The sequence below is a fragment of the Felis catus genome, chromosome A3 (assembly GCF_018350175.1).
Source record: "Felis catus isolate Fca126 chromosome A3, F.catus_Fca126_mat1.0, whole genome shotgun sequence".
Classification (NCBI taxonomy): domain Eukaryota; kingdom Metazoa; phylum Chordata; class Mammalia; order Carnivora; family Felidae; genus Felis; species Felis catus.
In genome coordinates this window covers 90,939,703-90,965,489 of record NC_058370.1, presented here as the reverse complement: position 1 = coordinate 90,965,489, position 25,787 = coordinate 90,939,703, and the positions used below count along the sequence as shown (strand labels likewise).

General features: G+C 48.3%; 1 protein-coding gene across 3 annotated transcripts in view; it reads right to left on the bottom strand.

Moving 5' to 3' along the window:
• Positions 1–23,377, bottom strand: part of HK2 (hexokinase 2) — a 62,534-nt gene extending 39,157 nt beyond the window's left edge. The window contains exons 1-3 of one of the 3 annotated variants that reach the window (XM_045054458.1): positions 22,844–23,377; positions 3,657–3,819; positions 645–743 (exon numbers count right to left, since the gene is read on the bottom strand). In XM_045054458.1, the coding sequence (XP_044910393.1) occupies positions 645–743; positions 3,657–3,819; positions 22,844–22,906 (325 nt within the window). In that variant the 5' untranslated portion in view covers positions 22,907–23,377. Of the gene's footprint in view, positions 1–644; positions 744–3,656; positions 3,820–22,310; positions 22,475–22,843 lie in introns of those variants that run through there. The other 2 variants (XM_045054459.1, XM_003984158.6) reach the window with 2 other exon arrangements.
• Positions 23,378–25,787: the final 2,410 nt, after the last annotated feature.

Genomic DNA, 25,787 nt, shown 5'->3' with positions numbered 1-25,787 from the left:
CCAATCTAGGGGAGAGGCAGAGATCCCTATAAACAACTGACCCCAAGGTCTCCCCTCTCAGCCCTTCACTGGGGTGCCAATAACAAAGCAGAAATTTCATTGTTTAAATATTTTTTTAATGTTTATTTATTTCTGAGAGAAAGAGAAAGCATGAGCGGGGGAGAGGCAGACATAGAGGAAGACACAGAATCTGAAGCAGGCTCCAGGTTCTGAGCTGTCAGGCACAGAGCCTGACGTGGGGCTCAAACTCACGAACCATGAGATCATGTGAGCTGAAGTCGATGCTTAACCAACTGAGCCACCCAGGCACCCCCAGAAATTTCATTTTTGATAGGCTTTACCTACTGAAGAAGTCAGTCCTTAATGCCACATTCCATAACTCTGAGCCAGCACTAACAAAGCATAAAACCTTGATGTTGACCATTTTAAATTGCATTCTCTCATGTTCCCCTCCCCAATTTCATTTTCCTTTCTTGATTTCCAAAAGCAACCCCTATCATTCATCTTGTGTATATATTCCATATTACAGCCTAATAATTTCACGATGTGTGTCTGTCCATAAGCAATGCACGACATTGAGGGATTTTTTTAAAGTTACATCCAACTAGGAGGAGGTATGTGTCCTTCCCCAATGTTTCACTCACCGTTTTTTAGAAGTATCTGTATTAATGTATGTTCATTTATGTAACATGCCACATAGTTATTCCATCCACAGGGATATTCCATAAACTGTTTCCAATATGCTGTCATTATAAGCAACAGTATTAGGAACATTCTTGAACATGCCTCCTTGGGTTCATATGGAAGTCTGTTCAAGTGACAATATAGTTGGACATAGTATTACTGAGTTACCAAATACACATACCGTCAACTTGACTAGTTATTGCCAACCTCGTGTACCAGGAAAACTACTATTAATAGTTCAGTGTGCGTCCTTGGGACTTTATGTACCTGTACACACACACATAAATATATGTGAGTTTACAGAGTATGAATATAGGTAAGTCTATCTCATGCTTTATAATGGATGCAAAGGACTATTTTCTGCATGAATTGACCAGAGCCCAACTGAGGGACACTAAGGGGTTTTCCCCAATCACACTACTTCAGAGAACTTTTTTTGCGCATCGATAACTAGCACACTGGTTCTAGTACAAATGTAGAACAGATTGGGACTGCCAGATCCACCATTTAATTTTACAAAGGAGAAAAAGCCGAGTCCTGGAGAGCTAAGGTGAGGAGCTGGCCCAAGGACCCCAGCAAGTGAGAAACGAAGGGGCTGAGGGCTGGGGTTTCTACAGTCTGGTCTACAGCACTCTTAGGTGGAACTTGCTTCTGCTTAAGTGAATAAAACATTCCAATACACGTCATCCCCATTTACCCTGTAGAGTTTGACATTATCAAGAGGCACTCTGTGTATCACAAAAGTCACGTAAAATCTCCATTTCCGTGTGGAAAGGAGGTCAGGCAAAAAGGATCTTGCCCTAGATCCTTCTGCTCCAGAAGGCTGCGAGAGTCAGCCTCTGACTCTTATCCTCAGTCCAGGCACCTCACGTTCACGGAGGCTAAGTACATGCTTGCTGCTTCGGCCTGGCACGCAGAAGGGACTCCCAGGACTCCAGCCTGAGGTCAGGGAAGAAGAGTCAGTGACCACATAGCACAGTAATCGATGCAAACTCTGAGGCAGAGGGAGGTGTCCCGGCCTCCAAGCTCAGGAAAGCAGTGAGAATTTTAAACGCCGGTCTCAAACCTAGTTCTCCTCAGCAAATTTATTCACCTACTTATACTTAAGCCAGACATCCAGCCCCAACCACATTTCAAACAATTTCAGCTGCGCTTGTGTTCTCTGGTGCTGAGTGCACAGGCTCACGCGTGCACGCACACACACAATGGGCTGGGTGCAGTCTTGATGCCTGACCTTTGGCATATATGAGTTTGAATCCTGACTCAGCCTCTCATTAGCTGTGTGACCTTAGGCAAGTTATTTGACCATCCAAGCATCAAATTCCTCCTCTTAAAAAAAAAAAAAAAAAAAAAAAAGTAGACAAAATTTGGACTTACCTTATAGGGTTTTATCAAAAGTAAATGAGTTACTGCATGTAGGTGCTCAGAAAAGCTCTTAGCCCACAAAAATTTAGTAAATATTCAGGGTACTTTCCTTGTGGTGTTATCTGAAATAAAACAATGTCCCTGGCCTGAAGGAGCTAGTAAATTTATCAGAATGTCAAATAAAACAATAGAAGCGGGTGTGGCTGCAGGTCAGAGGGAGGGGCAGGTACAGTAAACAGTGCCAATCTGGAGGGTATACGAGGGATACCCAAGAACTGGAGGAGGCCACTCACCTCAAGGAACTCATGGAAGAGCTGAGACATATACTCAGAACAACCCTGAACAAGGTCACACCCTCGGTGCCGGGTCCAGGCTGAGTCCCAGGGCAAACATACTTGTTTTACAAATCGTAGGAAGGTACAAAGTCTTGTCAGACAAACCAGGCCCCCAGAGGCTCTCAGGCAGGTTAGCCTCAAGGGCCCACATGGGATAGAAAATCTGAAGGCATATGGTGCATGTATAAGCCTCTCCTCCCTCAGGCTCTCGGGAATCTGTGCTTGCTGGTTCCTCCACTGCCCTGGCAGCTGCCCCTGGGGCTCTTTCTCCCAACCCTCCACATGTGGGTAGTTATCCTACACTGCTCACCCCTCGCGGCCCCCACAGGTACCTCATCCCTAAAATGAACAGATACTGTGAGCAGTAAGTGAAACAAGCTGTGTGGATGTGCTGACACAACTGAGTTGCGTCCCCTCTCTGAGGATGCTGCCGCCCCTAGACAGCAGGGTTCGACATCCCAGCATCACCTCCGAGTCCTCTGTGTCTGCCCAGCACATCCCACCAGGGCCACACTCTGTCTCTACCAGCTGCCCGTCATCCACTGCTGCTGCTGCCGTTCTGCCCACACCCCGCGAGAACTTGGTTACTCCCTAGTGCTCACTGAAGAAAGACTCACGGTTTCAGGTGTGCACGCAAGGCTTTCTGTGATCTAGCCCAACCTACCTTCCAACTTCTACCTTCACCATGATCTTTTACTCTGGTTTCCTGGATACTGCATCATGAAAGCTAGGGTCTATATCCAAATAAGGGGATTAAACAAAGCCTGGCGGGGTCATGCGCACACCTTCAGAGCCCTTAATACCTTAAGCTGCACTGTGGCTCTTCACGTTGTCCCAAGTGTATGTGGACCTCAAGTATTCTTTTCTCACAGAGTTCAAGAAACAATCTAGGACAATCTGTACTGTACTGTACTGTTTCTCCAGCAAGGCTGTGGAATGTGCCACGTAGAGTGACTGCCCTGGCCCATGGCTGTGACCCCCTTAAATGTTTTTGTCCTCCATCACCCTGAGGACAGAGTGTGCCAATCAGCCTGTCTCAGCACATGGACAGGAAACAAATGGTTGCCTGCTTGCCCCATTTTCCTGTCTACCCCACCCTACAGACTTCACTAAATTTCCTGTATGCTTAACCTAGCCAGGTCTAGTTTCTGATGGGTGAAACCAAAGAACCTTCACTGATACATTGCTCTTTGGGACCCTGAGCCAGGCCACCCAAATCTTCCCCAAGCAATGGAGCACCCAGAGCCAACACCCCCTACCCCAGGGCAGTACCTGTCCCATCTGGAGTAGACCTCACAAAGGTGGGCAGCATTTTCACTGAAGCAGTGGGGTGGGTGGTGGCTCCAAGCCCTTTTTCCATCTCCTTGCGGAACCGCTGAGAGATCTCCAGAAGGTTCTCATCAGAAAGACGCATGTGGTAGAGATACTGGTCGACCTGCAAAGGGGGAAACAAGAGTACAGACCTGTAGTTTAAATCAGTTGGTACAGCCATCTATGTGGTAGAACATCACTCAGTCCTTCGAAAGAATAAAGTCTATTATGTACAGAAAATTATTATTAAAGACCATTTACTTGGAATCTATTTGACAAGACTGTTAAAAAAAAATACTAAACTCAAATTTCTCAAATGAAAAAAATAGGTTTAACTTTATTTCTGGAGAGTGGTGAAGTTGAGGGGAAAGGCACACTGGGGAAGAGGAAGAGTTCTTTCCAGAAAGGCTGAGTTTAAAGGTCTGTGACAATATCCTGGGAGCTGGGGTTCTTTACTGACCCCCACACACCTCAAGGCCAGTCATGGCAATCCTATTATTCCCCACCCTAGGCCGAGCAGCCGGCTCCTCTTGCCTCACTTACACAATCCCCAATTCTGCCTTTACCTCTTTCATCTAATTTCTACCCCCAGCCAGACTCTAACCATTCCCCTGCTTGAACCTTCCAGTGGCTTCCGATGAGAACCAAACCTGAAATCCTTCCAAGGCCCCACAAGATCTGGCCTCTCGCCACCTCCTAAGCTCATTGCATGTCTCTGCACTCCTTGTGCAAACCCTACCGTTGGTTCAGTCCTTCCCTGCCTCGGAACCCATGCACAGGGGCCCTCACAGCTCTTTGTTCCATCCCATTTCTTCAGCCCCCTCCAGACCTCTCTCCATGGAGGCCTCCCATCCTTCTAATGAAACAGTCAGGCCTCCCATTATTCCAAAAACTCAGAATTTTCCCTTCACAACACCATCCATAATATGAATTTCTTGGTGTCCAAACCATAAGCACCAAGGCCAAGAAGAACCACATCTGTGTGTTCACCCCTGCATCCCTGGCATGTGGCTGACACAGAATAGAGCCTCTACATAAATAGCAACACAAGCTCTCCTGTCCTCAGAGGCAGAGACAGCTCTCCCTATTTATGTCATTGATCTTATTCCCAACATAAAGCTACATGTACTTGATTTACTACTCAAAGAGGCATTAGGAGTCCCTCTCACAGTTTCCTCCTTGGAAGTTCTAGTCTGCCTTGGCCATGGTTGGTCCCAGTTTTCTCTTATCAGGAAAAGGTCTGATAGACTTCCATCCAAGGAGGCACACAAGTTTCCGCAATACCCTTATCCTCAGCAGTGTCCAGGACAGGTGACACTGCTGGCCATGGAAGGGTAGACCAGACACAATCAGGGACCTCAGATCAAGCCCCAGCTGCCCCCTCAAGGGGTGAAGGTTACGGTCCTCTCAGCATCATCAGCAAACTGAGAGACTTCAAGCAACCCTGCTATGCCCTGCTCTGAAATGTCAGGGTCCCCAAGGGCAAAGCTTGGCTGATGACCACTGCCCCTGTTATTCCTGTGGGAGACAAGTAAGCACCCGCCTGCCCCTGCCCTTGCTCAACTTTGACAAAGAAGCACACATTTTTATAATTAGAGTTTCCAGACAAATGTGCTTGTTAGCATTATAGCCTGTTACAGTTTCCAGCCTTTTTTGTTGGGCCGTCTAGAATTTCTTTTTTAACCAAACTTGCAGCCTAAGATTTCCAGAGGAACAGCAAAAGGTGCTTAATCCTTTGAGAAAAGAACTCAGTCTGTTCAGCAGAGACAGTCCCCCTACTCACGTCTTCTCTATTCCAGGCTATATCCTAACTCCCTATGGGGTCTGGGGCACATCCTCCCCTTTGGGCCTCTTTCTGCCCCTGTAGAACAAAAAGATTGGCCCTCCTTGGATCATTTCAAATATCCTGCTCAAGACTCATCTTTGATCATTCTTCAAAAATCCCAAAAGGTGACAAATTAAAAATAAATAAAATCCCCAAAGGTGAAAGATCAGAGTGTGGAGTAAAACGCTAAAAATAGCCACAAGCCAGGCCAAGAGTCTCTGGTGAGTCAGCCCACCTTGCCCCACAACCACCGTGTGGTTAAAACACAACACTGAGACGCGACCCTTGCCTACACAGGGTGGGCAAGAGCAAGGTAGGAGTAGAGAACAGCAGTCAGCCACTTCTCTCCCTCCCCAGCCAACAGAGAGAAACTGAGCTTGTCAGGCTGGGTTTCAAATTTGCAGAAATGAGGATTTCCCTGAACATGCTTGTGGCCAGCATTTATTGAAAAGCCACCACAGACTATCCAAGCGTATTGGTCTAAATCAGGAAGAACCCAATCGCCCATTCTGTTTGCTGACCTCAGGCCCCTGGCACGTCATTTGCCATGAGCCCACCATCAGCCTCAGCCTCTCAGGGCTGTGTGGACACCACCCCCACCACTGATCCGGGTATCCTATAACACTGGACAGCCAGAGTGCTCCTGAGATACCTGGCCTCCCTCACAATGTTTGAGGCTCCCCAGGAGGTAAAAGGGCACAACCTCAGCCCTACACCATTCAAGTCCCCTCCCTGTTGGTGGGAGGCAAATCCCCGGTGACCCTGGGCCCAGGGCAACTTTAATCACCCCAGAGGCCTCCTGCTCCAGATACGGGGACACCTGGGCTGGCCCAGAACACTGCCTCCTGGCTGATAAAGCTAATGTACATAACCCAGGGCCACCAGACCACGGACCAACGCCAGGCCATGTCCAAGAGCAGCCTGAGTAATAACAGTAAACCCATACGTGGCACAGACGCTGTTCTCAAGGTTTTACATTCATGAATTCATGTAACCCTCACAGCAACCCTGTGAGGTAGGCAATGTTATCACCTCCACTCTACCAGAAAGGGATAGCAATGTGCCCAGTCACAGAGACGCAAAGGGCTAGGCTGGGACTAGACTATACAGGCCAAATGGCACTACAGTGCCATGCCCACTAAAAAGGCCATCTTCTATTCAGTCATCCCCTGATGCAGATACAAAGGTCAAACAGCAAAGAGCATGGCCCAGGGGAATGGTCTGGCAGATCAGAGGGCAGTAGAGGCAGCAGACATGTCTCTGGACATTGTCATGAGTTTGCCACATGATAAAACTGGAGCTCCCATATTACTACTTTTGCAAAGAGAGAAGTAGAGTGTCAGAAGCTTCACTGCGACCCACTCCCCTACTCCCCACCCCGCCCCGGCTGGCCCCACCGCCAGCACGGATGGCTCTGGGTGTTACAAAGGAAGCCAGCCAGGAAAGCAAAGCCTGTACTGCTTTATTAAGAGGCTGCATGGCCACGACCTCGGAGGGCGAGGTCATGTACACGAAAGAGCAAAGGTGGACTGGCCACAGTTCTACAGCGGCCATTGTTCATTTAACTTTGATGCTTCAGCTGTGACAGGCTGCTTGGAAATCCAGTCTATACTTCTCATCCTTAACCCTCAAAGACTAACAAGTAAACAGCCTTAATTCAAGTCACACTGCCTTTTACCTAAGAGTATAGTCATCTTTTAGTGTCCAGTGACAGACGAAAACAATGACGATGATTGTTACAGTAGCTAAACACGTACCGAATATTTCTTACCTGCCAGACACCATCCTACGACTTTACTGACTTGACTGCCATTGCCCTTTTGTAAAACTTCTACACCCCTGTTTTACAAGCCACTTGATGGTGAGGGGCAGAGCTAGGATTCAAACTGAGGTGCATCTGACTCTAAAGCTGGGCACTTGGGACCACCACCTTTACTTCACCTGTCCTGTGGTTTCTTGGATGACCCTGGGGTCTTGATTTCCTCTCTAACACAGGAGACCAAAGAAAGGATATGGGACAGCTCTGAAAAATGCAACAAGAGCACCTTGGCCCGAACTTCCCCTTCTTCACAGCACGATGATATGGCCACCCTGAGTTTAGTAGGAAGGAATGCTTAATCGCCTAAAGTTACAGCTTCCTAAACACTCTGCGGGGACCGCCCAGCCTTGGCTGGCACTGCTGGGTTGGGTGAAGGGTGGCCGAGGGAAGCTAAGAGCCAGAAACAAGAAACAGCTTCCAGGGGTGCCTGGGTGGCGCAGTCGGTTAAGCGTCCGACTTCAGCCAGGTCACGATCTCACGGTCGGTGAGTTCGAGCCCCACGTCAGGCTCTGGGCTGATGGCTCGGAGCCTGGAGCCTGTTTCTGATTCTGTGTCTCCCTCTCTCTCTGCCCCTCCCCCGTTCATGCTCTGTCTCTCTCTGTCCCAAAAATAAATAAAAAACGTTTAAAAAAAAAAAAAAGAAGAAAAAAAAAAAAAAAACAGCTTCCATACAAAGATGATTTTCCTAGATTGGGAAGAAAGTGAATGCAACTTTGCAAGATCCTGCCAACCTCTCCCACTGTGCAGCCAAAGGGAGGGAGCACCAGGCCCAAAATCACGGACAAAGTCATTTAAGAGGTATCAGATGGACGCAGGGCAGTAGGACTGCAACTAAAAAGTACCCTTAAAAATGCCCTTGGGGCATCACGTGGTTTTTGTTGTTGTTGTTGTTGTTGTTTTGTCTAGTTTGCAGGTTTGTCTCTCTTACCCCAACAACCATCAGGCCTAGGTTTGAATGCTTCCAAGCATGACAGGCTCAGTACTCTAAGGTGGTTAGCTGCTACTATTGGTCAGCTCTAGGTGTTAAAAAATGTTTCCTCAATTTGAGAGAAATCTACTTTCTGAGAACTTCTGTCTAGTCTCCATTCTACCACTTGGGATAAGAGTTCCCAAACTCGGTGACACATCAGCATGACTGACATGAGGAGCTTTTTAAAAACATTAAGAATTCCAGAGATTCATTCCAGACTGACCAAACTGACTGATACCTTTAGAAGTTCAAACATCTTCCCCTCTCCTTAGGCTGGTACCACCATGCCAATAATGTGAGAATGGTGGGCTATATTCCGGTCAACACTGCCTAAGGTCATTTCTACCATTTTTCTACCTGCAGTCTTTGGAAGTCAGTAGTTAATAAGACATTAGGCCAAGTGTGAAATAATCCTGTGTTGATCCTGGGTGCTGGGAATTGGAAAGATTAAACCCTGTATACTTGTTGGAAACATTCAGGTGGTTGGAAACTATCAAAGCAGAATCACTCAGGCCAACCCTCATTTCATAGTTAGAGATGGTCTAGCCAAGCTGTGGCATCAGAAAAATCATTCAAATCCTGGCTGTAGCATATGTACAGGTATGTAACACTGGATGAGTCACCCTCTGAGACCCAGTTTCCTCCCTGTAAAATGGGATGAATGTGCCACACAGCAGTCACTGGCATAAATGGCTTTACGATGGACCTAAAGCTCTATCTAACCGTTCTCTTTTTCTCCTAGACTCCCCACTGGCCAGTGGCACCATCAGCGGATCAGTGACACTTCTTAACCCTACCTTAGTCACATTCAGGGTTAACAAAAGGAGAGGCTGTTTCCCCAAACTGTTCCTTCTCTTTCTGTGGTGGATGTGTGACCTACAACACTGGGCTGCTTCTCTTTAAAACTCTAGCAGGGAGAAAGAGGGAAAGAAGAAACTGGGGAAACAGAGGCAGGCTGAAAGCAAAGCCTGGCTGAAGTATTAGAAGGCCACCTGCCTGCCTGGAGGCAAGCACGTGTGTTAAAGAAAAAGTGGTAACAGTTTAAAAAATTTTTTAATGTCTATTTATTTTTGAGAGAGAGAGAGAGAGAAAGAGAGAGAGAGAGACAGAGCACGGGCAGGGGAGGGGCAGAGAGAGAGGGAGACACAGAATCCTTAGCAGGCTCCAGGCTCTAAGCTGTCAGCACAGAGCCCAACGTGGGACTTGAACCCACAAACTGCAAGATCGTGACCCGAGCTGAAGTCAGATGCTTAACCAACTGAGCCACCCAGGCGCCCTGATAGCAGTTTTAAATGACATCTCTTTAGCAATCTTGAGACTAGAACTTCCTCATTGGGCAATTTTGGTCAGTTTCTTCTGCTAACACACCAGTCCAACATCCCTGTTTCCTCTAGAGGATTGTGAGTAGAGGCAGGAGAAGTTCTAAAGAGAAATTAATACCATACTCTTTATGAAATGAGGTAACACCCTAAATGAGAAGCCTGTCTCCTTCAGTGTCCACATTTTCCTCCAGACTAGCCCTAAAAGGAGGGGAAATTATGGCACAGCAATGATGCAGAGAATGGAGAGAGCAGGTCACCCTCACAAAAGATCCACCAAAAAGTGTGCAGTGTCCTGGGTGGAGGAGACACAGCCCCGGCCAGGCATGGGGAAGTCCTGAAAGGAAAGGCCTACAGGTGGAAGCCAGAAAGGGACCTTGGAAAGACTGAGGCCAAGGGGGCAGACTTGACCAAGGTCACACAGCTGAGACTATGATCTGAATCACCCAGACACCTTCTTCTATTGTCAAAAACAATAAATGACAATCCTGCTGCTGGTCCACAAGGGCCCATGTCATCTCGCAGGCCAATTCCAACTGAATGGCTGGTGGCCACTGACTACATCCTAAAGCCGCCCTGTCTGATCCCAGTGGGAAAACAATCCTGACCAAACTGGTCAGATCCAGAAGACAACAATATTCTAATTTTGACAGTTGATTATACAAAGTATTACAAATCCTAAGTTGAATACCTTAAGAGGTTTCAGAGGGAAGTGTGGAAGAAACCTTAAATTTCAACATCTGTCTCTGTAAGATTTGTATCATTCAACCCCAGAACTCTGGCCATTGCTTCAACCCCAGTTTCTCCCATTGTATAGCCTGTGATGAAAACCAGTTACATGCAAAGCACTACAGTGTACAGGAACATGATTTTAAAAGAAATCAGGGGCACCTGGGTGGCTTGGTCGGTTAAGCGTCTGACTTCAGCTCAGGTCATGACCTCACAGTTCGCTGAGTTCGAGCCCCACGTCAGGGTCTGTGCTGCCAGCTCAGAGCCTGGAGCCTGCTTTGGATTCTGTGTCTCCCTCTCTCTCTGCCCCTCCCCAACTAATGTTCTGTCTCTCTCTTTCTCAAAAATGAATAAAAATTTTTAAAAAATAAATTAATTAATAGAAGAAATCAATTCTGGAAATGAATAGTAATGATGGTTGTACGACAACGTGAATGTACTGAATGCCACTGTATGGTACATTACATATATACACACACAAACAAAAATTTTTTAAAGGAACTCAAGATTCCTATTCTCTAAGACTTTACAAGATAGCACAGAACTCAAATCGTATTTTAGACCCAACAAATGAATGTCTCTGAAATGAATGGAGGATGGATCCCAGTAGATAACAAAGGGAGCACAATGCAAGGCAGCCCCAGAAGTGTCACAGGTGTGAGTAAGTGGCTGGTGAGACTGGCATGCAGGGGAGACTGTTCTGGGCTAAGAACATATATCCAACATACATTTCAGTGGATAGATGTTGACCTGGAGAGTAGGGATATTATGTGAAAAGGCTCAGAAGGTGTGGGCCAAGATCTTGGAAAGACATTATGAATTCTAGGACCAGAAAACTACTCACCTCACTGTATTACACTAACTCCCTACTACAATGTCTTCATATTAGTATGATTTAAACCTACCACTTTTAGTCATGGGATCACGGGAAGGAAGGATCATAAAGGTCACCCCACTGTGTAAAGTTGCTGTGTTATTTACTGACCATTTACATTTCTGTAGGGTTTGGTGCCAGGAGAAAGTCTGGCTGCCCAGAGTCACTGCTTCCTGCCACAGGCCAGTGAAATGGAAACAACTGCTTCAAGGACAGCTGTCCTTTTTGCCCAGACTGCCGGGAAACTCAGAGCTCTGCTCTCCACTCCAGTGAACCGTCCCTGGTTCCATGCGTGTTGGTAGTCACCCTTGTCTATTCCTTTTACTGAAAGCTGAACTAGATCACCTAATCCTTTTAGTAAGCAGAAATAATAAATAATACATGATCAAACAAATGCTCATCAGCCATCCCTACAGGACACATCCTCTTCAACAGAAGTGTGAATTCAAATGAATAAACTGAATAAGAAAGCAACTCCACAAGCATGTAACGTCAGGGCCACCCGGAAGCACTGCTGGACATTCTGTCCCCAGGCTCCAGGAGGTGCTGGAGGGACAGCAGCTGACTGCTACTCTTTAGCCTCTTCCAGACCCCAAGCAGACCAACTGATTGAATTTTAACTTTCCTAGCACTCACGCTCTTGTCCCAAAGATATAATCAGGCCATCTACACAGATGACCTGTATATTTGTATATATACAAGTTTCTGAAAAGAAATTTCAGAAAGTCTGCACCCTCTTGAAGGGCTCTGACTGGTCTCACCTGCTTTAAATCAGACAGTTGAAACAGGGTTGGGGGTAGAGGAGAAGGGATACTATACAGCAATTGTTAAGAACCACCACCTACCCACTGGGTGTTATACGTAAGTGATGAATCACTAAATTCTATTCCTGACATCATTATCACACTATATATTAACTAACTTGGATTTAAATTAAAAAATCAAAAACAAAAAACACCACCTACCACACATATAGCAACATACATAGATGAATCTCACAATATAAGGTTGGGTGAAAGAGAGGTGCCTGGGTGGTTCAGTCGGTTAAGCATCCAACTTCAGCTTAGGTCATCATCTCTCGGTTCTCGGGTTTGGGCCCGTGTCAGGCTCTGTGCTGACTGTTCAGAGCCTGGAGCCTGCTTCAGATTCTGTGTCTCCCTCTCTCTCTCTCTGCCCCTCCCCAACTCGAGCTCTCTCTCTCTCTCTCTCTCTCTCTTTCTCAAAAATAAACATTTAAAAAATTTTTTGTAATAAGAAATAAAAAATAATAAAGTTGGGCGAAAGAAGCTAGACACTGAAAGGGACATACCTTATGAGTCCATTTATATGAAGTACAGAAACAGATCTATGCTGACAGAAGGTAGGACAGCGATTACACTTAGTGCTGGTAATGATCGGTTACTGTATCTGGGTGGTGGTTACCTGGTGTTTTCAGTTTCTTGTGTATATTATACTTTAATTTTAAAATACAGAGGAATAAAGGTCAAGGCCCTGGTCTACCCCCTACTCATGGTCAAGAGGGCCCAAGAAGATCAAAGAAGTCTGTAAGAGGTCAGACCAGAGGGGGGAGCCATAATCTAAATGCAGCCACACACAGCCTTCCAGTGACTCTACAGGCTGACACAGGCTTGCAACTTAGTTTCAAAAGAATTTATTTTGCATTATTCCTTTGCCAGTGTTACCTCAAATCTTTGACAAGGAAACCAAGGCTTGGAGAAGCTTCCCCAAACCACAGGCCAAGTCCCTGGCAGGCCCCACAACATCCAGTGGTCAGCTGAGTGCCCTAACCTAGGGCACAGGTGTGCCCATCCTGGGAAACCCAGGTAACTACTGTCAGTGACCTCATTAATAATAATGCCTTCACAAATTTCTCCTGGGAGGACCAAGGCTGTGCAAAGAGCAGCAAGTCTATCCTGTAATGTTGCCAAGCCAAGGCCAGATGTTTCTGATAAAAAAAGAAAGAAAAGAAAAGAAAAGAGAAGAGAAGAGAAGAGAAGAGAAGAGAAGAGAAGAGAAGAGAAGAGAAGAGAAAAGAAAAGAAAAGAAAAGAAAAGAAAAGAAAAGAAAAGAAAAGAAAAGAAAAGAAAAGAAAAGAAAAAAAGATAAACTGAGGAGGCAAAGACACAGCAGATCCTGGATTCTTTAAGGCTCCTTCGTCTGAAAGGCAGCCAACCAAAAGTAACAGATCTGCCAGAACACTTTCTTCAGGATGGGACAAGGCAGAACCTCACTGGGGCCACCATGCCACCTCAGGGAGATTCCAGCTGACGCACCACGCACTCACAAGCCTGGGGCGCCAGGCTAAGTGTGGAGCTGACCTAGAGGCTTATAGGCCACTCCTCCGGGATCCTGCTGCACCTCCGTGAGTCACAGGGTTTCCTGTTCTTCCAGTTCTTGCCTCAGCTGCCTGGAGTTACAGACAGACAGACCTCAGGCAACAGCACCCGTCAGGGGTCCAGGAGATGGGATTTGGGACATGGATGGGTCTCGGGACCTTCCTGTCCTCAGACATTCTGTTCCAGCTGTTGGGCAGAATGGTGATGATATGTCCCAGGTGTACATGACCCTGGCACAGTTATTTACACACATTAATTGAGTGCTAAATGGAGTGTGCTAGGGGCAGAGGACGCCAGGGGAAAGGAGACCCCAGTATTTGCCTGCAAGGGGTTCAGTCGATTGGTAGGAGGCAAATATGTCAGCAAGTAATTACAAACTGAAAGTAAGGGCAGATAGTAGGCAGTTCCTTTCACCGTAATAAAATACAGATTTACAATCCCTTAAATCATGCACACATCAATAGAATTCTAAGGAGTGCCTCAAAAAGGTTACAAAGGTATACATGTTGACCCCACACCTAGAATGTTCTCCTCCTCTGGTCTAACAAACTCCCACTTGCCCTTCAGGGCCCAGAACAAATGGCGTCTCCCCAAATTCCCAGCTGCCAAAACACTTTTGATACCTTGTGTCTTTCCACCCTCACTGGTCCCAGAGGACTAAGGGCACTCACACAGGTTCCCAACTTCACACTTGTGATGCCAACAGTTATCTCAGTACTGAGATACACTAGGTGTTCAAATCATATGTCACAGTCACATACAAGGGGCTACAGTGTGACGAAGCAGTGGGAGAGTAACCTGGGTTAAAGAGGAGAGCTAGCCATTCTAGAATACCTAGGGGCTCAGAGCCTAACCCTGTTTTTCACCTGAGCCCTGACGGCACATGACCCTGGCGGTAGCATGGTTTCCTCTACAGCTACCTGGCTGCCCTGGTCAGTCCCCCAGGTCCCCGAAGTGTCAGATTCTGCCTTCCCTGGATAGCCCCATGCCAGGGACCTGAGTCTACCCCTGAGCCTCGTGTCTGAATGACCTACTCCTGCCTGCTGCCAGGTGTCCACCTGCTGCACTGAGCCCCTGTGGATCTGTCCCTGCGCACCATGTCCTGCCCCAGACCTTCCCAGTCTGCCCGCCCACCCCACAATCACAGCCACCACGGACAGGGCAACCATATGTCCAGTTAGCCTAGAACGAGCTCAGTTTACACTGAGGTAGCAGCGTAAGTATTAACAGTGTCCCCTTTTACCCAAAGTGGCCCAGTTTGGACAATAAATTACAGGGTTACTCTAGGTACAGGCCGCAAGGCAAATCCTGCCTCTGTTCTTGAGGAGCCCACGCCTGACTGATGGGAAGAGCTCATGCTGCACAACTGGTGCCAAAAGGGAAACAGGGACCAAGAAACTGGGTTCTTGCTCTGGGGCTTGTCCTATATAAACTTGGGCTGGTCACTCGGTACACACACAGCACCTGGTTTCCTCATCTATAAAATGAAGAACTGGAACTAGATGATCCAAAGGTCCCAAATGACACCTGACTCACAGCCCCATGAAACTGAAACACAAGTGGCCATCTCCAGTTGTTCCAGGCAGCCCCAGGCTGGGCTTAAGGGTCTGGGTTCTGGGGTCAGGCTGCCTGGGTTTGAATTCTGGCTGGCCCTTGAACAAGGAAGGTGCTGTCCCTTTCTGGACCCTACTGTCTTTATCTCAACAATAGGTAATAATAATGTCTACCTGAGAGGGCTGCTTCAGGATGGCCTGAGTGTGAGTGCATAGACAAAGCCCAGCACTTAGAAATGTTTCTTATTTTAAGAGCTATAGGTATTGATGGAGGAACTGATGAGACGTGGCTAGAAAGCTTCCCTGGAAGGGATTGAGACAGGAAAATTTGGGAGGAAGCAGGAGGAGGAAGTCTCTCAAATGGGAAAAAGGAAAAGTATAGCTTCACATGCCCTCATTTAACCCTGATGGCTTATCTGTCTTAACTCCTCTATCAGACAATATGAGATGCCAGAAGGAAGAATCTGGGAATAAGGCCTTTGAAGCACATGAACCACCTCCAGGGTGGAGTCACTGAGCTCAGGTGAGAAGAGGCAGGAAGGCTGGATGGGTGGGCACCAAGGACCAAGGTCTCAGCCCTGACTCACTCTCTTGGTTAACTCCAAGGTAAGTTTTAACCAAGGTCACTCCTAGGAAGGAACATCAAGGAAATGCTTAGAGACCCATAGACAAAAGTGCAAAAAGCATGGCCATCCTTAAAAGAGAGCAGCATTTCAGGGCAACAAAGCCAAGACTCCCAACTGGGTTTGGACAAGACAAAGCCTATACAGGGATCGGGGAAGGCAAGTGTGGGTTCCACAAAGAAGGTTGCCTTGGGCTTTGTCAAGAAAGGGCCCTGGGTACCCAAGTGTCAGGAAGGGCCACACTAGACAGTCCAGAGTCTGTATATGAGGGGCAAAGAGCTCTCTGCTGAGACCCAAGATGGCCACAGATCCTCTACCCGATGTGCCAAAATAACATGAGATTGATGGTTCCTTTCAGTGAAACTCCAGGGATCAGTGGGACCAAAACCTACCATGACTCAACAGCCCAAGGCATCCCCCACCCCAAGCGGTTTCCCAGTGGGAAGTCAGAGTCTGGGGCAGATGTAAGGAAGGGTAAACAAGCATCTCATTGGCCAACTGCAGCATAAGTGGTCTCAGCAACTGCCCCGGGAGCCTCTGCCCTATGGGGGAGGGACTAAAGAGGAGGGGACTAGGTTTCTACAGTGAAAAGGGTGGAACTGATGCTGTGATCAGTCATGCCTTCCACGGAGGTTGCTTCAAGCTGTGGTACACCAGTGGCCATGGCATCCCCAAGACCCTCCAGTGGAGATGCTACTTCCCAGAGGAAAGCAAGTTAGACAAAGAACTTAAGGATGGTTCTCCTATGCCCAGGAAAGACACAGTTTTAGATGGCAGAGAGGGCATCTTAGTCCTCATATTTAGGGACTTCCTATCCTTCTGCCCTCCCTATCTTCTACTCCAACCCAACATCTGACAGAAAGCACCAATGTTCCAGAATCCATATGCCCTAAAAGCCCTCGGGGAAAAAAGAAAAAGGGCCTCTTTTGCTCCTGCCCAGATGACAGCACAGTAGGATATCTAAGAGTGTGGTACTATATGCTTGTAGTTCTCTATGTACTAATATTTAAAACATGAAGAACTGACTATGTGTCAGGCACAGCTCCAAGAGCTTCCTATATATGAACTCTCTTTAATCCCTACAATAACCCTATTAAGGCATTAATTCCAAAACTCTCCATTTTACAAGAGGAAGAAACAGTGCCCTACAAAGGTTAAATTAACTGGCCCAAGTTCACAAAGCTGGTTACATAAGCCAGGACTCAACCCTAGGAGACTGGCTCTATCACTCACCACACAGCTTCTCCCAATATGACTGCTGGACTGGCCCTTGGTGGGTATCACTGGCCTCTCTCTTCTGCCCCCAGCTATAGTAGCTCCTTTACTCATGTTCTGTCAGCTCATCCACCTGCTTTGTTCAGAAGACTGATGGATGCCTGGCCTCCATGAAAATCCCAGCAACAACCAGAGTGAGATTCTCTTGTGGATAACTGAGCAGACTTCTCTCCCATGGGCTTCCTGGAGTGCTTACATTGCCCACATTCTTCTGGTTAAATACAGAAAAACAGTAACCCAGGTAACCTACCCATTATCCAGGGGTCATGGACATCTGCTGACTGCCATGGTCTGCAGGCTTCACCTCAAATTCAACTTTTGTAAAAGACCACTTCCTACCATGACTGTCCCATGTCCTGGCACCCTGAGAGCTGACAGCCAAGGTCCTAGTTACAGATGCTATTAAGTAGCTCTATGACCATGAACAATGCACTATAAAACTGAAGGAGGGGATGAACTATGCTCTTCTAACACAGCTTCTCAACCTACAGATATCTGGGGCCAAAAAAGTCTTTGTTGCAAGGGGACTGTCCTGTGTGTTGTAGGATTGAGCACCTCCCTTGCTTCTACCTACTAGATGCAATAACGTATCCTCACCTACCTAACCTGTGACAGACAAAAATGTCTCCAAACATTACCAAAGTCCACTGGAGGGCAAAATCACCAATAGTTGAAAACTATGGTTCAAAAGAAGTAGTAACAAAAACAAAACCAAACAAAGAAACAAATAAAACACAGGCTTTGCCCCTGTCAACTTGGGTACAGTGGGAATCCTTGCTCTTTACTATAGATTGGGATCACCCCTCACAAAAGACTGCATGGCCCAAAATGCCAACAGCACTTCAGTTGAAAGACCTGCTTGAGAAGCAAGCAGAAACAACCACTCCAGTACAAGAAAGCATAGCCTGTGATCTGTGGTGTGCGATATTAAGACTCAGCCAATGAACTCTGGGATCTGATCTGTTCAACCCCCAGCCCCCCACTGCTTTGGAAAGGAAAAGACAGACAACACACAGTGTTGGAAAACAAACCAAACTTGCTGACTGCAAAACTCAACAATGATAATGAGGAACCCATTATCTAGAGTCGTCTTTTAAAGAAGTATCTGAACAAAGGAAGCCAGTTTTCTGGGGTTCCTGAGGTCTTTTAGTACATCAGATCTCCTTACTCTGGCTGCCAGATTTTGAGAAAACTGTTGCAGTTTGTGTTGTTTTGATTCCCCTTGGAAAAGGGCCCCTAACTGCCCTCACCCTCCTCACAGTGCTGGAAAAGTTCAACTTTGTAAAGTGATGTTAAAAAAAAAAAAAAAAAAAAAGTTGGCTTTATCTGAGGAGCCTCAAAGGGAATTTTAATTAGTTCAATGGTAAAGAAAAGTGCTTCCCGGAGCTCTCTGAAATAGAAATTTGGTGATACAAAAAAAAATGGATTATTAGCAAAAGTTACAAAATATTCCTACCACCATCAACTGCTCCTGAGCAGGGAAGAGACAGTATTAGGATGCTAAGTAGTACATACAAGCTGAACAAACGCAAAACTGTACCTGTGAATGTCAGTTAACTCAGCCAAAACTAATCTCAGTGAGGTTGTGATCAGTACTGAACTCCTGGTATTTTAACCCCTTATCTGAAGATTAGTGGCACATAGCAGGTGCTCAAGGCATACTCATCAAGGTTCTCTGGAGGTCTCTAACTCCTCACCCCATGGTAAGGCACCCTCTCTTCACTACTAACTTATCTCACCAGACAAGTGAAAGGGGTCTTAGTTTCAGTTTCCCACGTAGGAGCCAGAGGGCTTGGTACCCACAATAAGTTCTCAGAAAACATTAAAACTCTTGTCTATCTTGACTCTTAGGGGCTCTGCTGAATTTTCTGCTTCCAAGATATTCCTCCCACTCTTAAGTCCAGAGTTGAAAGCCACCCTTCACTCACACAGAAAGAAGCCCGAATGAGCTATCTATATGCCATAACTGGAGTGAAAATATGTCACCAGTCTGTGCATGTTAAATAATTTGGCCAATGGCTAAAGGCAGGCATGCACACTTCATTTCACTTCCATGGTTAAAACTGATTCTCATTCCCAAGCGGCAAAAACCCTGTATCTTGAATATTAATTATACCACAATTAATAAAAAGAATCCTCTATCTCTCCACAGACAGAGCATAAAGCCTTGATTGCTGGAAGACAGGAAACACCCTTACTCTCTGCCTTTTTCCCCGTGCCCCCCAGCCCCCCACCTTTTCTCAGGATCAACCTTGGGTCTTGACGAAGGAAGAGCCCACTGCCTTTCTCTCTTAATGTCTCCCCATCCACCCATCCCTTCAGCCCAGAACTAGCCATCCCCCAATCTGCCTCTCACCCTCCTCCCCTTCCCACAGCCCTTGCTGAGCTGCTGTCTCCAGGAAGGTCCCCTCCCTCATCCTCACACTCATTGAGTACATCAGTAGCCAGAAACTGTGGCTACAAAGATGAACAGCCAGGATTCTCCCTGTCCTGAGGAAGGAACTGGAACTGAAAACTACCAACTCTGATGCATAGTGGGATGATAAAAATGCCATGATAAGGCAAAAGCCCCTAGTGTGAAGAGTGTGGCATTCAAAGGAATGGCCAGGCAAGTCCTTGGGGAGTGAAGATACAGAATATGAAGGAGTCAGGGGGCATTCAGCATGCGATGTTAAAAGGCTTCTGAAATGTTCCAGTCTGGCTCCAGAAAGAGAGTGGAAACAGAGAAACCCTAGGAGGCCTCTGAAGTAAGCCAGACACCGGTTGACAAATGTGTAGCAATCAGAAAGGAAAGTCAATGAAATGAGTCCAAAGCTCCCAGCCAGAATGGCCAGAGGGTACTGGTGCCATTAATGCAACCAAGAGAAGAGCTAGTTGCATTTCTGGGCATGCTAAGTGAGGGTGCTGCCAGCATCCAAGAGTGAATGCAGACACAGGCTAGGATGGAGTCCAATATTGTTCCCAGAAGCAGGTGAATGTGGTCAAGAGCATGGGACTCTGGAGCCCAACTGCAAGGCTTTAATTCCCACGTTTTACAAAAAAGCTAGTGACCCTGGACAAGTTACTGTGCCTTCGTTCCTCACCAATAAAACAGGAATGCTGTCAATAACTGCATCTACTTTGTGAGGTTGTTATGAATGTTAATAAGCTAACAAATGTAAAGAGCTTAAACCAATGCCTGGTACACAGTAGATGCTATAAGTATTTGCTCTTGAGTTTCAAAGCATTAATCGGCAAAAGTGAGCAAACGACGCTTACTCTCCTCCTAATGGTACAAAACTTTGGGCTTGTCCATCAGGATACAAATTGGAGGCGGGGGGTGGGGGAAGGGAGGCGGGTGACAGTTCTGGGCAGGTGAATCTATGTTTTCCATGCCTCAGACCACAACCCAGAATATGTAAGATAATGGGGATTTCAGAAGAGTCCAAATCAAGACCTTTTCAAAAGACTCTAAAATTAAACTCAAGCTTCATCCTTCTTTCCTAACTCAACCTTGTAGCAGCAACTTGAAAAGATGCTTCCAAAATATTCTGATCCTCTTCCTACTTCCCATCTAATTGCAGCTGGAATCAAACAGCTTTGCTCACCTAAGCCAGGAGGCCAAGCCCCAGGTTCTGACACCTGGTAAGTTAAGGGCCTGACTCTATTCTGCCCCCATTGGTAATTTAGAGGAAATACACCTGTCTCCCCCCAGATACTTCACAGGGTAAAAGAAGTTGTGAGTGCAGGTAAGAGTAACCTACAAGAAAGACATTTCTACATTACTGTGCTTAATCATCACAACTCTATAAAGTGGACAGGACCACTGCTGTCATTCCCCTTTTACCAAGAGAAACCAGGGGCACCTGGATGGCTCAGTCAGTTAAAGCTTCCAACTCTATTTTGGCTCAGGTCATGATGTCAGGCTCCGCACTGAGCGTGGAGCCTGCTGAAGACACAAAAAGAAATCAGCAGGCCAAAGAGGCAAAGTGACTTGCTCAGGTCCTGAGGTTAATAAACCATAAAACAGAGATTAGAACTCATTTCCAGATACCCTGGCTAGTAATCTCTCCACTCTGGGACCAAAGAGATGGCCCCCAATCCATTCCATGACACGGTTCAGGTCTTAGCCTCCCTCCCCTGGAGTAGGAGACAATTTGTAAAAGAATTAAAATGTCCTGGTCTGATATTCACACATCCAAGAAGACCTCCCCTGGATTAATAATCCTCCAGCTTCCTGCTTTAGAATTTGCCAAGGGATGAGTCTTCCCCAAGGGTTAACTCACTTCTTGGGCAGAGAAGCCGAAAGAAGTTGCCAAGATCCTGCCGGCTCACAGACACATTCTTAAATAAACTGCATTAAAGTGCAGAGCAGAGCTACATCCCAGGAATGAGAGAGCAACAGCCGTTTTATAAGCAGAGTAAAACTCAACTAAACCAGCCTCCCGCTGCTTGCTACTCCAGTCTGAGGCTGAGTATGGCCATGTTTTATATGGGGGTTCATGTGTCTCTGCTCTGAAAGCACCATAACGGCAGCCCACCTTTGCTCTCACAATCCCCAGAATGGGAGTAAGAGCAGGTCCCCGCACCGAATTTATGTCAAGACATTCTCCCAAAATTGTGTTCCCTGTAAGACACAGAAGCTTCAAGTATGCAATTGAGCAACACTGTCATTGCCTCACAGGTCTGGACACCCCTACCTCCGCCTCAGCCCATCCCCTCTTCTCAAGTCCCAGCTGAGGTGCATGGTCAGGTGCCAATCCAGAAATCCCCAGGATTTCAGAAACTCAATTCTCCCTAGAGTGATTGCACCTTGGGCCGGGCCCCACCCCCACCCCCTATCCCGAAGCACCTAGAGCTTGGTCCCGGCAGGGCCAGAAGCTCTTTCTTATGGAAATGACCTGGCGAGAGACCGGGGGGGGGGGGGGGGGGGGGGGGGAGAGAGAGAGAGAGAAAAGAGAGAGAATATGAACCTGCCGAGAACTAGGTAGGCAGACGTGTCGGAGCCTAAGGCAGGAATAAGCTCGTTTACATAACAAAAACTTTTCTTAAAAAGACGGAAAAGTGGGGGGGGGGGGGGGGGGAGATCCTCCTCGAGCAAGTTTTAGGAGCACCAGAAGTATCAACCAAAGTTCGCCCTCTTCTTGGAGGCGGGCCCCGGCCACTCCAGGCCTGGCGGTCCAGAGGCCGATCGGTGGGGGATGTACGCCCCTCGCGGGGCCTCAGTTCCGGGGAGGGGGTGCGGCGGGCGGAGTTACTTGGCCCCCGTCCCAACTCCCTCTGGCGGGGGAGGGGGCCTCTCCCCAAGCCCACCTGCGCGAGGCCATGAGGAACGCCGAGGGGAACTGCACGTCCACAAGACGCGCTCGTTCGGCGCGGGAGCCCCCTGGCAGTCCCACGTGGCAGAGGAGCCTCCCCCACCGCAGCCAAGATTCTCCACACGTGCTCTCGCCGGAACTCCGGCGGCCGAAGGGGGGCTCCACCCACGTGGACTCCGCAGTCTCAGACTACGTGCTGGCTGACCCGCCCCTCCAGCGGAAAAAAAAAAAAAAAAAGAAAGAAAGAAAAGAAAAAAGCGCGAGCGCGCGCAGGGTGTCAGGAAGGCGGAGAGCCGCGCGGAGCGCGAGCCCAGGCGCCTCGCACGCGCGCACACGCCTGCCGGTGCCTAGCGGACGTGGCTCCTCGCGCCCTGGAGTTTCCCGGTAGCCCTGACTTTTTCCGCACCCACGGCCCCGAATGGGGTGGAAGCGGTCCCCCGCAGGGTCAAGACGGAGAGTCCGCGGCCGGCCGGGGACCGCACAACTTTGTCAGAAGCGAGCCAGCCGCCCCTGCACGCGCTTGCCTACCTTCTGCACTTGGTCATGGTTGAGCTCCGTGAAGAAGTAGGCGAGCAGATGTGAGGCGATCATCCTGCCGCGGCCCGTCGGCGCCGAGTTGGGAAACCGAGGCTGGAGCGCGTGCGGGGGCGGAGGGCAGCGCGGTCCGACCGCTTTGTATCCGGGCTTGGCGGCCCGGCCGGGAGCAGTGAATCCGGGCGGCACAAAAAGAAGGCGATGGCACGCCTGGCAGGAGAGTCTAGGGTCTCCAGAAACAGGTTTGGGGAGTCCGAATTCCCAGAAGGCGCCCAAAAATCACTCCTGGCGACGTGTCGGGGTGGCCCCGCCGCCAAGGCGCTAACTTCACCACAGAATCACCAAAGGCTCAACTTGGGAAGAATCTCAGTCCGGCCTCACTTGAGCGAGCGGACCTCTCCGGCTCAACACGCGTGCTGCTCTTGCCCACGGATCTTCGCTTGATGACACGGCGGCGCTAGCGGCGGCCCGGGACTCCTGCTCCGGAGTTTCGTGCAACAATGTGGCTTATTGAGGGGCTGCCGGCTCGCGGGCCTCCCGGTCAGTGACGCGCGCACTCCCATTGGCTGCACGGGGAGGGTGTGTGCGCCCACGGGCCGCCCGCCGCCGCGGCGCAGCCAATCCGCGCCCGCGGCCCGCGGGCGCGGCCCCTCCGACACCCGAGCCGGCAAACTGGAGGGGCGCGCCCGGGGCAGGGGGCGGGGCCGGGCGGCAGGGATGGGACGTGTGGTCCGTGGCTAGAGGCTGGGGCGGAAAGGCGCATGAGCCACCGCCGCGTCAGGCTCAGCTATGGGTGGGGGGCGCGTGATCACAGATCCAGAGTGTGGGCCTACTGGAAAGACAGGTCACCCGGCCCGCACGTGCCTTGTTCGGGGAGAGAGACACCTCTGGTATCTCGGGGTCATGTGAGGGGCCCCCATTGCCGGGTCACATTTCTGAAGCATCTCAGTCCTCACCTGTTGTGGCTCAACAGGGAGCAACGGTGAAGCAAAATGAGGCACCGTAGCTGGCACCGTAGCTGCTGCTCAGGCATCGCAAAACGGATAGGGTGTGTTTTTTACTAACCTCATTTTACAGATGAGAAGACTGAGGCACGAGCCGTTAAGAGACTTGCCCAAAGTCAGACAGCTAGTAAGTGGCAGATGCAGGAAGGAACCCACACCCGCCTGACTTTGAGGCCCAATTCTCTTCCCTAGTTTCCTATCCTGCCTCTCTAAGGGGCCTGGGGAAGGAGAAAGCAGGAAAGGAGCTTTATCTGCATCTGTGGGACGGACGTGTGGGTGAAACTGGGTGGGTGTAACCGAATCCGTGTGTGGGGCGGGATGGGGTGGCTTACAGATGCTGAGAGGAGTGGGAGGTCATATACGCGGTGGCAGCTAGGGAGAATGAAATATAGACTGCTGCAGACAGCAGATTGGTGCTTGTGGAGAATAGTGAGCCTGGGGTTGGAGAGGTAGCAAGGGAGGGGAGATGAAGGGCTTCCGTGTTGTACTGAGGAGTTTCTCCTTCTCCCAAAGAGTGGGGTGCTATCTGCAAAGTATGTATTATTGTAGTATTATGTAGGTATTAAATGTTCATGGTTGGAATACAGAGACAGAAATAACAAAAACATCCATGATCCATCCTCTCAGCAAAACTTCTTAAAAGCTATGTACCCTTGCCAACTTCAGGCCTGGGTCCCAAAGTGCTTTTGTCATTCTCATCATAACGACCCGCATGTTGCCAAATCCTGTGTTCTTATCTCACTTCTACCCTTGTCTTACTGCACTTCTTGTGATACCTGTGCATAGTTGACCACATCCTCCAGATATCTGGACACACCTTCCTCTGTGGGAGTTCAGGAAGCTCCACCCTCCTGGTGTTCCTCCAGCTCCTCAGACCCTGTTTTCTCTACTGGTGAATGCTGGAATATTCCAGGGCTGTCCTCCACCCTCTGATCTGGTTATGCTCTCTCCCGGGGTGATCCCTCCCAGCCTCATGACTGTTACATTATCTACATGCTGGTAACTCACAGATATAAATCTATAGCTCTCCAGGAGCTCCAGACATTTCTCCAACAACCATTTGTCACCTCCACTGAATGACTTACATCTCACACTTAACATGTCCAAAGCCAAACACAACTATTTTCCCCTAATCTATGCCTTTCCCAGTTGTCTCAGCAAATGACATCACCATCCACCCTAAGTCATCCTTAATTCCTTCCTGCCACTCACCCTCATATCCAGTCAGTCCATCAGCAAGCAGTCAGTCTGACCTATAAAATAAACCCTGTAATTGATCGCTTCTCTCCATGTCCTTGGATACCTCCTAGCCAAGCCATCAACAACCCAGCCAGTGCCAACACTACATCAGCCAATTTTGTCGCAGCTTCCATTTATGCCTGCCTCCATCATGACCCCTACACAGTCTTCTTACTCAGGGACCAGAGTGACCTGTTTAAAGGATAAACCATTCTGTGTCTCTCCCTCCCTGGCTCAAAGCCATCTAATGGATTCTAACCCTAGAATAAAATTCAAAATCCTGACAATGGTATGATATAGCCCCCGGCTCCCTTTTCACCCCATCCCATACTACTTGCCCCAGCACACTGCCTGGCATTCACACGGGCATGTTGTCCTCAAAAATGCCAAACTCTTTTCCCATCCAAGGGCCTTTACTCTTTGTTTTTCTTCTATCTGGAATATCCTTCTCCAGATCTGTGTTTAGCTGACTCTTGCTCCTCATTGAAGTTCAGCTTAAATATCACCTCTTCAGAGGACTTTCTCCTGACCAATTTATCTCAAGTGGTTCCCCCAGTCACACTCACATGGTCCTGATGGATTTCCTATTGATTTTCTGTGTGTTCTTTCTTTACTAACTAGACAGTGAGCTGTTAGAAGGCAAGACCTGTATCTATGTTGTTCCCTCATATCTGCAGTGCCTAGAATAGTTCCCA